Genomic DNA, 16,168 nt, shown 5'->3' with positions numbered 1-16,168 from the left:
ACTACGTGCCACAGTAAACACAGCCTGGGCAGCCATGAGTACGTTCAGAACTGCAGGAAGTGGGAGAATGAGATCACATTACAACTGCTCTCTCACTCAACTATGAGAAGGGACTTGGCACGCACTGTGAGTTACTCTGTCATCCTATCATATGGGCTCCTTACCCACTCCTGAAAACCAACAACATGCAGTCTTCATATGGTAAAATCGTGTTTTGACTGATATACTTTTGGTTGGTAGACTGTTGCTGTTTTCCTTCTTTTACTTAGGCAGAAGATGACAAGTCTACCATAAACTTAGAGAAGCACCTGGGCCTGGTGGAGAGGCCTTTTAAGGAGAATGTCACAAGGTCTGAGCATCCTACATTAGTTAGAAATGTCACAAACAACTTCAGAACAAGCAGACTTAGTATTCCATTTTCAGTTGATGATTAGTCCTGTATTTTCACTCCTACTGTTATTTTACTTATTTTAAATCCTCTCTTGGCTCTTTCCAGAAAAGTTAGATGTGATTAAAAAAATAATTGAAGCCTGCCTTTAAAAAACCCCCAGAAGAAACATAAACTCTACCTGATATTAATTTGGCTTTCTTTCAAAGTCTACTTCTCCTCTGGGTGGCTTCCACTGCTGCTGCTATTTTTAGACTGCTCCCTGGGAGTCTCTTTCTCACCCCTTTTTTACTGTGCACTCTGCCATTCTGCACTCTGGTTCTCAAATGTATGCCAAGAGCAAATATACATTCATCAAATGGTGTTGAAAATTTAGTCCCCAGCTCTGAATGGAGCACTTTTCAGCAGCTTTCATTCAAAGAGAAGAAGGCAGCACTGTGATGATGTTGCCTATGTAATTTCCTGAGGTGTCTAAGGGAGAAGAACTATAGCACTTGTCAAACATGACTCATTGAAAACAAATATGATTTTTGTTTTGTTTTTTTCTTGTTTTTTTGCCACATAAGCACAGTTGTCCCATCTTGCTCACCAGACTTGTATCCCTACTACTTCATCACGTTCCCCAAAATGGAAATTAAGTTGAAAGGTAATGGTTTTAAAACAGTGGAGGGACACACAAGCAGAATGTTCACAGAGCGATCTAGAAATGGCAGCTGCACTAAAAGCAAAAGTCAGCAAGAAGATTGTCTTGATGGAGGGATTCGCCAAATTTAAATCACATGAGGTTCATCTGTTTTTGGAGGGGGATTTTTTTGTGTCTTTTTCAATGTCTCTGATTCAAGAACTGTTTGATCACGCCTAATATCTGTGTATCTTCATGAAGACAAGGTCTGGCTGATTATTTGGAAGGCTATCACAATCAAGTCAACATCTGTCTACAGAATGAGGTACGTGCAATTAGAGAAAATATTGTTAAATGATTAGGATGGTAGTTTGTTTAAAAAAAAAAAAAATTTCAAAGTTTAGTCTAATAAAAACTAATAATGTCGTAAAATACCCCAAACATTGTTTTCAAATTCCCTGCCCATTTTTGTGTCTGTTGAAATGCGTGTTAGTAAACCAGGTCATTCTTGGAAGGCAGTTTTCTACAAAAATGTTTTTCAGCCATTGCTTGTTGTTGTGAGTTAATTGAATGCAGCCTGAATGGGGGAGTGAAGACAATACAACCCTAAAACTGGCATGTTGCTGATGAGTGCTTCAAGATGTGTTTGAGCTACCTTCTCCAGAACGAAATAATGTTTACTAAATGATGCAATTTTAGCATGCAGAAGTTTGTTGCTGTACTAACCTGCTCTGTGTCTCTGTTTAGAGTACCCAGTATAAGACAGTGGATCGGCTGGTGCAGACTGTAAAGAACATGTGCTGTGCTTTAGATGAGGTGGAGACCCAAGCCATCACAGAGGCAGTCAAAAGACTAAGACACTCTGTCAATTTACCCAGGACACGCTCACCCATGGTTCGTTCTTCATATATACTTCACACACACACACACACGCTAGCTCATTCATACCATTGCTTAGTTTCATTTGCCTTTCTAAGACCAACATGCTTTCCTTTCTAGATGGGATTGACATCATCTGGCCAGTCATCAAATGGTAAGTTCTATAAATAATATACAGTGAGACTCAAACAGCTCAGCTCAAAGTTCTTTGTCACCCCTTACGATGAAACAGCTTTTGTTGAAAAGTGTTACAATTTTGGCAAATTATTTGCAGTCTAAGGAAAATGAAGTTAAAATCATGTACTGTGTTTGCTCTCCCATCTATAATACACTGCAACAGTGAGCTGTAGATGCATTGTTAATAACATATTGACCTAACATGGATCCACAGGTCTCACCAGTCCTGTGGAGGAAAGCATGGCGTTGCTAACACAGGCCATCTATGACCTGGCCAAGCTCTACCTGCGCTCCTTCTCCTCTCCATCCTCCTCCTTCCACTCCCCTCCATTGCCCCAGGTTACCGATGGAGACGCTGTGGAAGTGAAGAGAAGCAAAGAAGCTTCTGGCACCACAGACCACCTTCAGTTCACACTGTTTGCCTTGCACGGCATACCAGCCAACTGGGTCAGCAGGTAAGCAGTCAGTGGATGAATGCAGATCTGAATATAAACATACTGGGTGGGGTGATTATATTTATGCGGGACACCTATTAAATCTACATGTTTTGGGTGTTTGTAACAAACTAACTCCTGCTTGCTGATACAGTAGGTCACACTTTACAAAGTACAGATCTCTCATTTTCATCTGCATTTTCTTTGTTATAATCCAGTTGCTGGTCATTTGTGCATACAGCTGAAAGCCACATGAAACCTGAAGTTGAAAGTTTGTTGCAACAAAACATTTTATTTTCTACCAAACCTTATCAAGGCTGCTGTTTTGAACAACTTTATTCTTTCCTGTAGGATAATTAAAACTTTTAGGTAAGAACAAATGGATGAACAATCACCCACTTGCTTGGTATTATTAGTACCACCCACACTTCACCCAGTTTTACTTATGCAAGATAAGATCAAAGAAAGACAGAAGGTGGTGGAAAGCAGTTTGAAACAAATTTCCCACGTGTGGGACTAATAAAGGTTATCTTATCTTATCTTATCTTATCTGAAGTTATAATTGCTTCATTTTGCAGGTGCATGCAATGCTTACAAGAACAAAGAAGCGATAAATTCTCTTTTAGCAAATAGCAATATAAGATTCAACAAATGTGGTGTTATAGAGTTAACAATTTGTTTAGCAGCTAGGAATGAGGAGCATATTTCATTGGTGCCAGAATAAGCAGTAGTCACTTAAACTGTACTGTCACAGAATGTCTTGTTTTCTTCTACTAAACAAATGGCACTGGTGTTGCTCCCCGTGTCTTATTTTTCCATGCCAGTGTCCAGTTTCAGTGCGTCTGGAACACAGTTGAACCGAATTTTCTGTTCCCAGCTCTGTCACGCATTGGTGAACAGCATCAGGGCGTTTCTGACAAGCCCCCTCCACGTTAGGATCTCTAAAGATCTGAAAAGAATTTGTATGCTCTTATCAAAGAAAAAAGGAGCTGTAACCCTGACAGTAAGACGGGAAGAGTTTTTAATCTATCATTTTGGATTGTTGCAGTGTGCCTTCAATAGTAATTTTCTGGTCATCCGTTTAGGCCTTTTATAAAGAGAGGAACTGTCTAATAACAGGCCTGTTTACTCTGGTTTGGCCTCTTCCAGCAGCTGTTTTAAGCCAGCACCAAACATTGCTGCAGTGACAGTTATTCCGAGGATCCCTCCAAAAATATTTATAGCAGAGGGACACAGTGATTCCAATATTTCTGGTCCCAGATTAGTGGCTAAGTATGTTTGTGTTGTGGTGTTATACCAGTGCTGCCTTACTGAAGCTGAGCGTTTGGCATTGTTGTTGCTAGCATGTCCTCCATCTGGAGTGTCAGTAGAAGCCAGCATATTGAGACACCACGGCTAGTGGTAGAGCTGCCAGCACAGATGGCTCTGAGCAGCAGATCAGGCTGATTGTAGTGAAAATACATTATCAGTTTTCTTTTATTTACATGTATATTTTATTTATTTAGTATACAACAGAATATGGTCTGCATCAGACTCAAGGTCATTACTGAAAACGCCAATTAGATTGTGTTGGAGACAGGACATGTGGCATCCACTCGACACCTTCAATTTCAATCATTGCCATTCAAATTTACATTCTCTCTGTTAGGTAGAAAAGACATGCTCTGGTGCACGTGTGGAAATCACTTTTTGAAAACAGACCTGTGTGAAAAATTAAATACTGGATGACTTTTTTTTTTATACCTTTATTCTAGCAACATGCCATCAACAGACTACTAGAGTTCTACTAGATAGAACTCCGTGTTTTGCCCAATGTTTTCTGTGTTCAGTAGAATATGCAGTTAGTTGTGGACAAATAACCACACGTTTTCTGGGGTTGTTTCAGTTACGAGAAGTACTTCCTGGTGTGTTCCCTCACCCACAATGGCAAGAACTTGTTTAAACCAGTCCAGTCCAAGAGAGTGGGCACGTATAAGAGCTTCTTCTACCACATCAAATGGGATGAACTGTAAGTCTTTCCTTTTCAGTGTACTCAATTCACTTTCTTTCTCTGTTTTTTCAAACAATAATGTAATATTATTGTCTGTCCATGCTGCTGACACTGCTTTTTGTCTGTCCAAGGATCAATTTCCCCATAGCAGTAGCTGTGCTCCCACTGGAGTCCATACTGAGCCTGGCTCTGTTTGGGGTGCTGAATCAGAATGCCAGTGGCTCCCCAGACTCAAACAAGCAAAGGAAAGCCCCAGAGCTGCTGGGCAAGGTCTCAATGCCACTCTTTGATTTCAGACGGTGAGGAAAGAAGAGCAGCCGGTAAAGGCTGTACCTATGTTTTAATGTTTTTCACTTATTTTACCTAGTATGTTCATATTAGTTATCACACGTTCTGTATTATTACATGTTATTTTAATCACTAAAAGTAATCGATGAAAGTAAAGGAACTTTTACTTTTTTGAATCTCTAAAACAAAAAATATAAAAAAAATTAGCAAGCCAGAAATTAACATTAAAGGATCATAAAACTTTATATTCTTGCCATTCTTCTTAGGATTGCTTGCTCTTGTTGTTTATTGCCGACTGTTTTTGCAGAGTGCTTGCTAGGGGCACCCGACTGTTGTGTCTGTGGACGTCTGCCCAGGGAGCAGCCGCTGCTGCCAGCTCTGCAGGCAGCCGCAAGAGGGTACCAACAGAAAGAATCGTACTGCAGGTTGGCAACAACATTAGTGCAGACTTCTTCCCAACTATCTTTTTTCTTTTTTTTTTTAAAGTTTCCATTTTTGATGTATTTTCTTTGTAGTGCAAATCATTACATCTTATTTATTTTATCTTTTTTTTTATCACAAATGTTCTTTGGAAACATGATTGCATATGATTGGTATTAGCACTGCTGTTCATGATGCTGAACTAAGTCATTTTACATCAAATACAAAGAACAGTGTGTTGGATTAACATATAGTACATCTGTAGTTGTTTACAACCAACTGGACACATTTTAAGTCAAACAGGATCATCACGTTTAGTAGAAAATCTGTTGCCGGCAATGACTGCCTAAAGTATTGGACCCCTAAACATCAACAGACACTTTGTAGCTTTCCTGGTGATTGCAGACATCTTCAGCTTTTGCTTGTTGAGAATATCTTTAAAAGACAAGTAGATACTGGTGTGCAAGTTCCTCTGCAGAAATATGTGAGGTTGCTGTACACCTTGATTCAAAATTTCTTTCCGCTTAAAAATTTAGTCCTATTAATAAACTGAGCCCTGCTCTGGTGTTTTTTTGTTACCTTCAGGTGAACTTCCCCAACTCACCAGTGGATGTTTTGTATGTTGGACCCAAAGAAGCCCCCAGCCCTGAGCCCCACACACTGGAGGAGCTGGACCCTGACCTCCGACGAAAACTGGAGAAAATTTGCAGCCGAGCTTCCAATTTTGGGTAGGAGATTATTCCCTGTGTTTTTCTAAAGTATAAGGGAAAGATTGTAATGCAGAATTCAGAAGTATTTAACAGTTAATGTATCAGCATTTTGCGGTGTCAAATAAAAGCACTGATATCAGTTAAAACCACTAGAGAGCGAGTCTTGGAGTTACTCAGCCTGATGCACGTAACAGATGTTATTCAAGAGGCTCAAAGCAACTACTGCATTTAATAACTTCTCAATTTTTGTAATTATTTTGTCTTCATATGTCCAAAATCCAACAAAACCCAATATTCTTTTTATTAATTTTTTCCTTGTTTTTTTTTTTCTTTTCATGCAAATGGATAAATGACTCTAAAGCTTATAAATAGGATGTGTAAGGCAGTCTTTGTAATAGAATTCACCTCATCAAATTTAATGTATACGCTTTCAAATTCTAATCGTTGCCCTTTTGATGCCAGTTAGGCTTGTACTAGACTTGCAGTGCTTGGGGTTATGAGAGTTTAAAAAGATATGCACAGAAAGAGTATTTCTAGTTAAGTCTCCCATTAAGCAGGCAGCTTTTTGGCTTTCTTTCAGGCCACCTAAAATCCATTAGACTTAATAGATTTAAGAAGGGATTTTAAAAAGATGCTGCTGACTTTGCCAGCCACAGTTCCCAGTACATGCCTCTCTGTTGTCTGCTCCAGCGTGTCTGTGTTCATCCAGCTGCTACGGGCCCAGTTAAATGCTCTCTTATGCCTGCTGCCAGCCAAATCTCCTCTCCACGCTGCCAACATCCGCGAGACTCAACCGGCACTTTAACGCAGAGCTCTCTCTCACTGGGCTCTCACCGCCTGTTTGCTGTCCTGTCCATTCATTTCTGTAGCCTCTGTGGACACAGGGCTTGTGGAGCCACATCAGTGCTTATTTAGCGGGAGCTGTCTTTTTTGTGTGTGCAACACTCCTTTACTCCCTGAAGCAGGCAGTTTAATTGTTATTTACTACTGGAAGGTCGGGGTCAGGTACAAGTTGGAGTTTTTTATTTGAGGGGTCAGGGGGGGAGGGGGGGAGTAATCTCCAGGATTTGGGTTTAAAGCAGAGCATCAAAAAGTGATTTAGTTGTCTTTCAGGGACTAGCAGTCGACCTTAGTGAAACATGCGACAGATATGTAACCATAAAAGGAGGAAGTCCTTCCAATTTGTGTTCAGTTTCCTGTTTAAACGTGCATTGCAACTATAGAGATTTTATTGCTCGCTTTGCATTATGTAGGATTCTGCTGAAAGGGCCCAGTCTGTTTTAAATATCACTTTTGAGTCTTTAATAATTTTGAGATTTCTGAGTTTTGAGATGTCATGACCAAATCTTTTTAAACACGTGTGTAACTCAAAAACTTTTGAGTTGAAGTCTTTCTTTTAATTTTATGTAAACAGCATTTAGACATATCCCCCCCCCCCCCCCCCCCCCCCCTCCTCCTTTGTCCCCAGGCTGAAGCGAGCAGACCACCAGCTGCTGTGGGACCATAGGCTCCACTGTCGGAGGGACCACCCCAGCAGCCTCCCTAAGGTACTGGCCAGTGCGCCCAGCTGGGACTGGGCCAGCATGGCTCATATTCACTCCCTGCTGCACCACTGGCCCACCCTGCCCCCCGTAACAGCGCTGGAGCTACTTGACTCAAAGTACGGCGTGAGCTCAGTACTTAGACACACACAGATTTTTACAAATACAAAAATTCCTTACTTATATAAAGGAGGATAGAATGTGTGCGTTGTCTCCCATCTCTCATTGTAATGTATGTTTGTGTAGGTTTGCAGATACTGAGGTGAGAAGCGTGGCTGTTAGTTGGATTGAGAAGAGCAGCGATGATCAGCTGGCTGACTACCTGCCACAGCTCGTACAGGTATAGCTATATGTACAAAGGTCTGCACTAAAATATGTGCTTTACATCCACTTTAAATCTATTTATTCCCTCTTTATTAAAATTCTTTTTCTCATGTGCTCACTCACAATTCCTTCAGTTAAAATTCAAAGTCTGTTTTTTGTTTCCTCATATGCCCACCAGGCAATAAAGTTTGAGTGTCACCTAAAAAACGCCCTCGTCATGTTCTTGCTGTCCAGAGCACAAGGCAACATAAACATAGCACACTACCTCTATTGGTAAGTGTACAGCCAAAAAATAAATAAAAATTACAATCCTAAAGACTTTAAGAACATGTATATGAGAAATCATGTGATAGATGTGAAGAAAATGTATTTTAAAAAGTGGTCATCACCATATCTACAATGGTTGCAGGCTGCTAAAGGATGCTGTGCAAGATTCCACCTGGGGACAGCGCTATGAGCGGGTGCTGGGTGTCCTGCTGTGTCTGTGCGGAGCCAGGCTGAGGGCAGAGCTGGAGAAGCAGACTCACTTGGTCACGCTGCTGGGAGCCGTTGCTGAGAGGGTCCGACAGGCTGGTGGATCTACACGACAGGTTAGCATGTGCACATGTGTGTTCGTGCATGTGTTAAAGGCCATGTAGAATGTCCTTTCTAAACGTGTATGTGTATTTACCTATCTGCATGTTTGCGTTTGTTAGGTTGCACTCCAGGAGGGCCTTGAAAACATTCAGAACTTCTTTCAGAGGAACAGCTGCCGACTGCCCCTCAGCCCCAGTCTGGTGGCAAAGGAGCTAAACATTAAGGTAACACACACAAACACAGTTAAACAATTATCTGAAACCATTAGCTGTACCTGAAGAAAAAGGATTGCGCTCTATGCATTAACTATGCGTTGTTTAAAATTGTATCCAGCTCAGCAGACCTTTTACACTATACTGACTATATCTGATGACAAAATTATCAAGTGTAGAGAATAAATAAAATAATCGTTTAATGGAACCAACCACAGAGCAGGAATAGAAGAAAACCTCAACTGAATTTTGCTGCTGTAAATGTTTCAGTTCAAACAATTGAAGAAATGAGCTTCTTAAGTTACAACTTGAACAAAATATAAAGCATGTGAACAAATGTTCCAAAATATTACAGAGATGGTTATCATGGTTAATGAGATCCCCTAAATGATGTATTTATACTTCTGTAAATGCTGTACTCTTCTAAGTAAGAGGAGGATCACTGCTTGGCACAATGGGAATTGTGAGAGATGAGACACAAAGGATTACATTTGGTGACTCATGCTGCCTGCCTCCATCTGCACATTTTAGCTTTCAGCTTTGCCAGCTATAAGTTAATTTGCAATTAAATATAAATTTATATTAAGATTTACATCCATGGCTCTCAAAGTTTGGTCTTTGTTAACATTTTCTGTCCTCTTGAATGCAAAAAGGACAAAATGTACTACTGTGCACATTATGATTTGATGAAGAAGTCCTGAACCGGACTAATTGTAGCCACTCTCTTCCACCAACCACTGCACAATAAAGCTTTCTAGCACTGGTAAATGTAGCTTGTATTAAGAAATGCTACAGCTACTTTCTCTTATGGTATCAACTACAAACCACGACAAAAATGACAGCTGCCAGTGTGAGCCCCCATCCTGTGAGCCTTAATCAAAACCTTGCTGTACCTTTTATATAGCTTGTATGATTTATGCAGGCATGATTTTTCACAATTTAAAAAAAATTAATATATAAGTGTCTTTACATTATTCAAAGTCATTACTTTGTTTATCCTGCTGAAGTTACTGGATGATAACATTTCAGAAAATGCTAAATGTTCACAGGCTGTCTTTTCCGAGTAACATGCAGGTTTAAAAACATCCTCGAATAAATCAAAACCGTAGAGAAATCACTAATCACTAAATCACTTTGGGATGTGTCTCGGAAGACAACATAACAGTGTGATGTAATGCAGAGGATATTGCTGTTTGTGTGTAGGCCTGTTCCTTCTTCAACTCTAACGCTGTTCCCCTCAAACTGGCATTGGTCAACGCCGACCCCTTGGGAGAAGAGATCAATGTTATGTTCAAGGTAGTGTATGCGCAGACACACAATCACACACGCCCAATGTAAAATGCTGAAAATGAGTACACTGATCAGCAAGTCAAACAACGCCTGAGAACAGGTTCGAGTGTGTCTTTCATGCATGTTTCCATGTTTTATGAGTGGAGCCCACAGTAGCACACAAACATGTTGTAACTGTTTACATAGTCTTGATATGAACACTGCACCCCCTGGTGGCTGAAGTTTAAACCAGCCAGTAATTGATAGATACAGTTTACTCAAACAACAAATGCAAAATGAAGTGGCTTAATAAAAAAACAAAATAATGTATTTTTAAAAAATTAAATATCTCAACAGAAAAAGAATAACAAAACAAATGATTTGATAATTAAAGTGCCTCAATAAAATAAAAATGGGTAAAAATAATATGTAATTACTCTTGTGTATAGTGTGCTTACTGTAAGAAACAGTGCAAGGTATTTAAATAAATACTATACTGAACTAAAAAATGGAGTGCTAAGGATTCTCTGATTGACAAATTTTGTAAAGACTTATTGCACAGAGTAGAAAAGATTCCCTATGTGTGTATAAACTAGCTCTCTCTTGATCTACCTGCATGCATCAGGTCGGAGAAGACCTGAGGCAGGACATGCTGGCTCTGCAGATGATTCGCATCATGGACCGAATCTGGCTGCAGGAGGGTCTAGACCTCCGCATTGTAAATTTCAAATGCATCTCCACTGGCAAGGACAAAGGTAACAGACAAGCACATAAAGACACACTCCCGTCAGTCGGCTTTAAATATCCATTTACAAACCAAGCACACATGTGTACTAAAAATACTCCTACACCTTTTTGTCTGTTTAATCTGAAATTGCTCCTAGCATTATTAGAAAGCATTCCTGCCATGTAGCTAATTTGTTGAGTAAACCAATTACCACATTTACAGTTAAATATACTATATAGCCAGTGTAGTGTTAATAAAAGATTTGCTGTTGTGTAGGTATGGTAGAGTTGGTGCCTTCTTCTGACACCCTCAGAAAGATCCAGGTGGAGTACGGCGTGACAGGATCTTTTAAGGACAAACCACTGGCAGAATGGCTTCGCAAGTACAACCCCGCTGAGGATGAGTATGAGAAGGTGATACATATTCTCATGAAATTTAAAGCACTTGTTAGTCTGTTTGACCTTTGACCCTTATAAATGTGAATCCTTAATCCAAACATGCAACCTTTTTTCTTTTTTTTTAATTTCATTGCAGTACTCGCTTTATTTAGCCATGCTTAAAATACCCTTTTCTCCTCTCCTTTAGGCTTCGGAGAACTTCATCTACTCTTGTGCTGGATGCTGTGTTGCAACCTACGTGCTTGGCATCTGTGATCGTCATAATGATAATATCATGCTGCGCTCCACTGGTCACATGTTTCACATCGACTTTGGCAAATTCCTGGGCCATGCCCAGATGTTTGGCAGCTTCAAGAGGTGATGATCAAATCTCACATGTATCATGGATGCAAGTGTGAAATTGCTATAGATAAAGGATGCTTTGTCGCGCTATCAAGTTTTGAAGGTGTGCCGTAGTGATATGATTGATTTACAACCCTCGTAGTTCCCAGGGGACTCCCACAGCACACAGGTGTTTTTTGGTTGTTGTTTGTTTTGAGTGCCTTTAGAACTAATGTGTTAAGTTGTCACAAACAATTTAAAAAGTGTGATCTTCACTTTTATGGATGAAAGGTATGTCAAGCACCCAAAATGAGGTGAAAAAACAAACAAATCCCGAAAAATTATATACCTACCCCACCGAAGACTTTGTGCATAGTAAGATATTAGAGTACATCCCTGTGCTCAAAGGCCCCACAATTCCTTTGTGGGTGACTGTATTTCAGGAGCAGAGGATAATGACTTTGAGCACAGTAAGATTAATGTGTGTTTTCAGTCATGACCTGATTCTTAACTGAGATTTTCACACAGTGTCCAGGTTGGCTCTGTTACAACTACACTCTTCTATTTTTGGCCTTGGAACATTTTCTTGCTGAAATGTTTATACATTCATTTATTTATTTATGTATTAATTCATACATACTCCTTTTTTAGTGTTTTACGTGAGGGAGGATGTCAATTTAGGCCATGTTTTCCCAGAGGTTTAAACAAGTGATGAAAAACTTTTTGCTCTTTTATGAGAAGCTGATGTCAAATCTTGTCTCCACCCTTTTTTCCCATCAGAGACCGAGCTCCGTTTGTTCTGACCTCTGACATGGCGTACGTCATTAACGGAGGCGAGCGGCCCACCAGCCGCTTCCAGCTGTTTGTGGACCTGTGTTGCCAAGCCTACAACCTCATCCGCAAGAACTCCGGGCTTTTCCTTAACTTGTTGTCACTGGTGAGAGAGAAAACAAAACAAACAAGCCCGAGTACATACACACATGTGCATAGTACATAGCACTCTAGCTGTTCATACACACATTGATGGTAAAACGAGTTTTGTTCTTGTACTTTTGTACTGCTGACTGTGCCATTTAACATCTTCATCTGTCCCTATTACTGGTATTGGCCTCCTTTTTGTCACCTTGTTTTCTTTTACACCTGCAAGAGCCAAAATAACAAGATATGCAAACCAAGAGCATTCATAATAAATCAACGCCTCTCTGTCCTAGAAATTTGTGTGCAATAAACTTAGAGGCTCTGCTTAAGTGAAAAGACTTCTGTTTATTGCATTTCTAACGGAGACAGTCTTGGTGTCACTGAACTGAACTGAATTATACTGATTCTTTGCCTGACCTCGCTGATTATACATTGGACAAACAAAATAGTAGACACACCTGTCGGTGCAATTAAGCAGCACCAGTAAGCACATATTCCAAACTGAACACACAGCAGAGTTAGAAAGTTCTGAGTAATAAGTGGGCCAACATGCAGAAAACTACTTCAGATAACTCAAAAAAAGTCACCAAGTGGTATTCACCTCAAATATCAGGCATGTGTTTCTCTGTCTGTTGTAGATGATGTCATCAGGTCTCCCAGAGCTGACCGGCTCTCAAGATTTAAAGTATGTGTTTGATGCACTGCAGCCACACAACACAGATGCTGAAGCCACCATCTTCTTTACCAGGTAAATGTATTAACATCTTTCTCCTCCAGTCCAAAAAACAAAACTAAAAACATTTTGACATGTTTATTGTTTGGGGGGGGTTTTTAGCACATTTTTGTTCAACTTTAATACTTTTCTCTGATTCATTCCACTCTACGTGGCAGGTTTTGTAGCAAGATATACTTTAGTGTACAGTTTATGATGTCAGATACTAAAAGTCCACCAGGTGGCAGTACATGATTAGGAGCAAAACAGGAATAGCTGCTATCTCGCTATGCAACAACACAACAAAAGTACAACCAGAACAAGGCATGCTTGTTTTTTGAAAGACCAGTCAGACTGGATTGAAACTGGAAATGTGCTTTGAATGTTTATTTCTTCACATAGCCAAAGGTCAAGGGAGCATAATTAAAAATTGTGTCTTTGGCATGTTAAATATTTAGTTTCATTTTCACCTGATCTAATGCAGATTTCCTCCCCTTATTTTCTAACTGTCCCAGGCTCATAGAGTCCAGTCTAGGAAGTGTGGCCACCAAGTTCAACTTCTTCATCCACAACCTTGCCCAGCTACGATTCTCTGGTCTGCCGGCCAATGACGAGCCAATCCTCTCTTTCTCCCCGAAGACATATACTCTGAAACAAGAGGGACGCATCGTCCACGCCTCCATCTTCTCCTTTCAGAAGAGATATAACCCAGACAAGCACTATGTGAGCACCAGTGAAGTCTCATTTTGTTTTCGATTTTCCTTTTTCGTCTCATACTGGATTTTGCCCAAACTGTAAACTGGCTGTTTCTCCGCTCTGTGCAGATCTATGTGGTGAGACTCCTGAGGGAAGGTCAGAATGAGCCACAGTTTGTCTTCCGCACTTTTGACGAGTTTCAAGAGCTCCACAATAAACTGACTATCCTCTTCCCTCTCTGGAAGCTGCCAAGGTAGTTTTGTCACCACCCGCTTACTCCCTTATCATCCAACAATGTCATCAATCTAATTAAAACCTGTAAGATAGTGAACTGGCCAGTTAATTATCATGTTTTGGAGATGATGCAATCTTCGCTAACACTCCCAAAATGCCATCCTGCTGTAAGCCTAATAATGAATTGGTGTTTTGTTTTGTTTTTGTAATCAGTGTTGTGACTGCCGGTCTAAGTGTTACATCAGATTCTGTAAAGTAGATCGGCTAATCATACCTTGCTTCTCTTTTTCTCTAGTTTCCCCAGCAAAATGGTGCTTGGCCGAAGCCAAATTAAAGAAGTAGCAGCCAAGAGGAAGCTGGAGCTCAATAACTATGTCCACAACCTGATGAGAAGCTCCACAGAGGTTACCCAGGTATGCACACACACAAACAAACACACTCCGTATACTGGAATGATAGTAATCAGGAATAGATTTTCAGTCTTTCTGGTCTTCTTCTAGTGTGACCTGATCTACACATTCTTTCATCCAATTGCGCGGGATGACAAGACAGAAGGTGTGGATGCCATGGCCAAAGCACCTGGTAAATACCATCACTTTTCATTTCCATTTACTGTTTGTCATTTTCTTGACACTGTTTGTGCTTTTGCTTTCATTACTGTGCTATCATTAAGCCATGTACTGTTTATAAATATCGACAAGTAATTTACCAGTTTGTCAAGTCACTCTGAGTTTGTAGGCAAAAATATTTAATGGTTCATTGAATAAAAATTTAAAATGCATATGCATTTTAAAATGCATTTGCATGCATCCAGATTCATGAGAGTTATGTGTGGCGTGTGACTGTTGCAGAGCCTCCACTGAGTCCCACTTCTGGTCGGGTGGAAGGAGAAGTGAAGCTGTCAATCTCCTACAGGAATAGTACTCTATTCATCATGGTCATGCACATCAGAGACCTGGTAGGCTTCAAGAATTAAATATATATTTTAAAATACTGTTTTGATCTGTTCATGTCATTTCATTCTTTTTCTATTTCTCTCTGTTGTCATACAATTAACCCGTCTCTTTCCTGTCAGGTTTCTGAAGATGGAACAGATCCCAACCCGTATGTGAAGACTTACCTGCTTCCAGATCCACACAAGACTTCCAAACGCAAGACAAAGATCTCAAGGAAAACCAGGAATCCTACCTTCAATGAGATGGTTAGGAAATACTATAAGCTATATTTATTATCTAGTATGGCATTGTTAAGAACCATGATCGTAAAAATGTTAGACTATTTTGATATTTACAGATTTATTTTTGATATGAAGATGTTCTACTGAGGTACTGAAATCCAAGAACTTCATGGTCAGCTGCCTAAAGACACTCACTTTGCTAACTTTTCCATTCTCTTCTTCCACAGCTGGTGTACAGCGGCTACAGCAAAGAAACTCTGGGCCTTCGGGAGCTGCAGCTGAGCGTGCTCAGTGCTGAGTCGCTGCGTGAGAACTACTTCCTGGGTGGCATTACGCTCAGGCTCAAAGACTTTGACCTCAGCAACGAGACGGTCAAGTGGTACAAACTAACGGCCGTTCCATACTTCTAACCCCTGCCCACCTCCCTCTGCCGAAGCAACAGTTCTGACTCTGCCTCTTCAAGCAAAAAACAAACAAAAAACAGCGCTGCATTCAAATCATATGGGAAATGCAGCAGATGCTTACTTGAAAATGGTGGTCACCTCAGCTTTCAGTTCACTTCAGCACTGCTCTTTCTTTTCCTTCTTTTCTTTTATGGATGAATTTCCTACCATTCAGATCGTTCAGTAATAATCTGCAATATTTTACTTTCAAATCTATTAAACCAAATTAACTATTTCTTCCACATGAATTGTGTTGTAATTAGTATTCTTAAGATTTCATAAGAAGAATACTTATGTTCTCATTGCTGACAAACATATACCACGAGCAACAACATTCTGCTGAATTTTACCATGAGGTTGCATGTAATTATGTTGCCACTGAGGTTATTCCCATATGACGTGAATGTGTGAAAAACTCCTTCAGACGTGCCCTCAAAGGGCGATCGTTCGGGCTAATTCACAAATCTTCAAACGGGGGAGCCTGGTCTTCATTCTTCACCATTTCTTTTTTTCTTCCCTCTACAGCTAATCAAGATTGTTTTTGTGACAAACAATCTCCTCCTTTTGTCTCAGTTTTCCTAAAGTGTAACAAAGAGCTGTAACGTTTTGTACATTTTGATATTAGAGGACCAAAACGGCTTACTTTCAGAAGAGTATATATAGGCTGACACATTTATTTTTTAAGTAATAGAAAAGGGGCTTGTTTTGACAT

The 16,168-nt window shown here is 40.1% G+C and overlaps 1 protein-coding gene across 1 annotated transcript in view; it reads left to right on the top strand.

Annotated features, from left to right (window-relative positions):
- pik3c2a (phosphatidylinositol-4-phosphate 3-kinase, catalytic subunit type 2 alpha) overlaps positions 1-15,691 on the top strand; it is a 40,133-nt gene extending 24,442 nt beyond the window's left edge. The window contains exons 6-33 of the mRNA XM_080875423.1: positions 15-126; positions 270-349; positions 1,272-1,335; positions 1,758-1,904; positions 2,010-2,043; positions 2,281-2,521; positions 4,386-4,508; positions 4,622-4,789; positions 5,086-5,203; positions 5,784-5,926; positions 7,377-7,568; positions 7,696-7,789; positions 7,952-8,046; positions 8,183-8,363; positions 8,469-8,573; positions 9,765-9,857; positions 10,456-10,585; positions 10,834-10,970; positions 11,143-11,312; positions 12,057-12,213; positions 12,833-12,942; positions 13,422-13,629; positions 13,731-13,855; positions 14,132-14,249; positions 14,337-14,418; positions 14,688-14,794; positions 14,912-15,037; positions 15,241-15,691. Coding sequence (XP_080731549.1) covers positions 15-126; positions 270-349; positions 1,272-1,335; positions 1,758-1,904; positions 2,010-2,043; positions 2,281-2,521; positions 4,386-4,508; positions 4,622-4,789; positions 5,086-5,203; positions 5,784-5,926; positions 7,377-7,568; positions 7,696-7,789; positions 7,952-8,046; positions 8,183-8,363; positions 8,469-8,573; positions 9,765-9,857; positions 10,456-10,585; positions 10,834-10,970; positions 11,143-11,312; positions 12,057-12,213; positions 12,833-12,942; positions 13,422-13,629; positions 13,731-13,855; positions 14,132-14,249; positions 14,337-14,418; positions 14,688-14,794; positions 14,912-15,037; positions 15,241-15,423 — 3,643 coding nt within the window. The 3' untranslated portion in view covers positions 15,424-15,691. The remainder of the gene's footprint in view (positions 1-14; positions 127-269; positions 350-1,271; positions 1,336-1,757; positions 1,905-2,009; positions 2,044-2,280; positions 2,522-4,385; positions 4,509-4,621; positions 4,790-5,085; positions 5,204-5,783; positions 5,927-7,376; positions 7,569-7,695; positions 7,790-7,951; positions 8,047-8,182; positions 8,364-8,468; positions 8,574-9,764; positions 9,858-10,455; positions 10,586-10,833; positions 10,971-11,142; positions 11,313-12,056; positions 12,214-12,832; positions 12,943-13,421; positions 13,630-13,730; positions 13,856-14,131; positions 14,250-14,336; positions 14,419-14,687; positions 14,795-14,911; positions 15,038-15,240) is intronic.
- Positions 15,692-16,168: the final 477 nt, after the last annotated feature.

The sequence above is a fragment of the Rhamphochromis sp. 'chilingali' genome (genome assembly GCF_963969265.1).
Source record: "Rhamphochromis sp. 'chilingali' genome assembly, chromosome: 2".
Classification (NCBI taxonomy): Eukaryota; Metazoa; Chordata; class Actinopteri; order Cichliformes; family Cichlidae; genus Rhamphochromis; species Rhamphochromis sp. 'chilingali'.
This window is presented reverse-complemented; position numbering and strand designations above follow the sequence as displayed.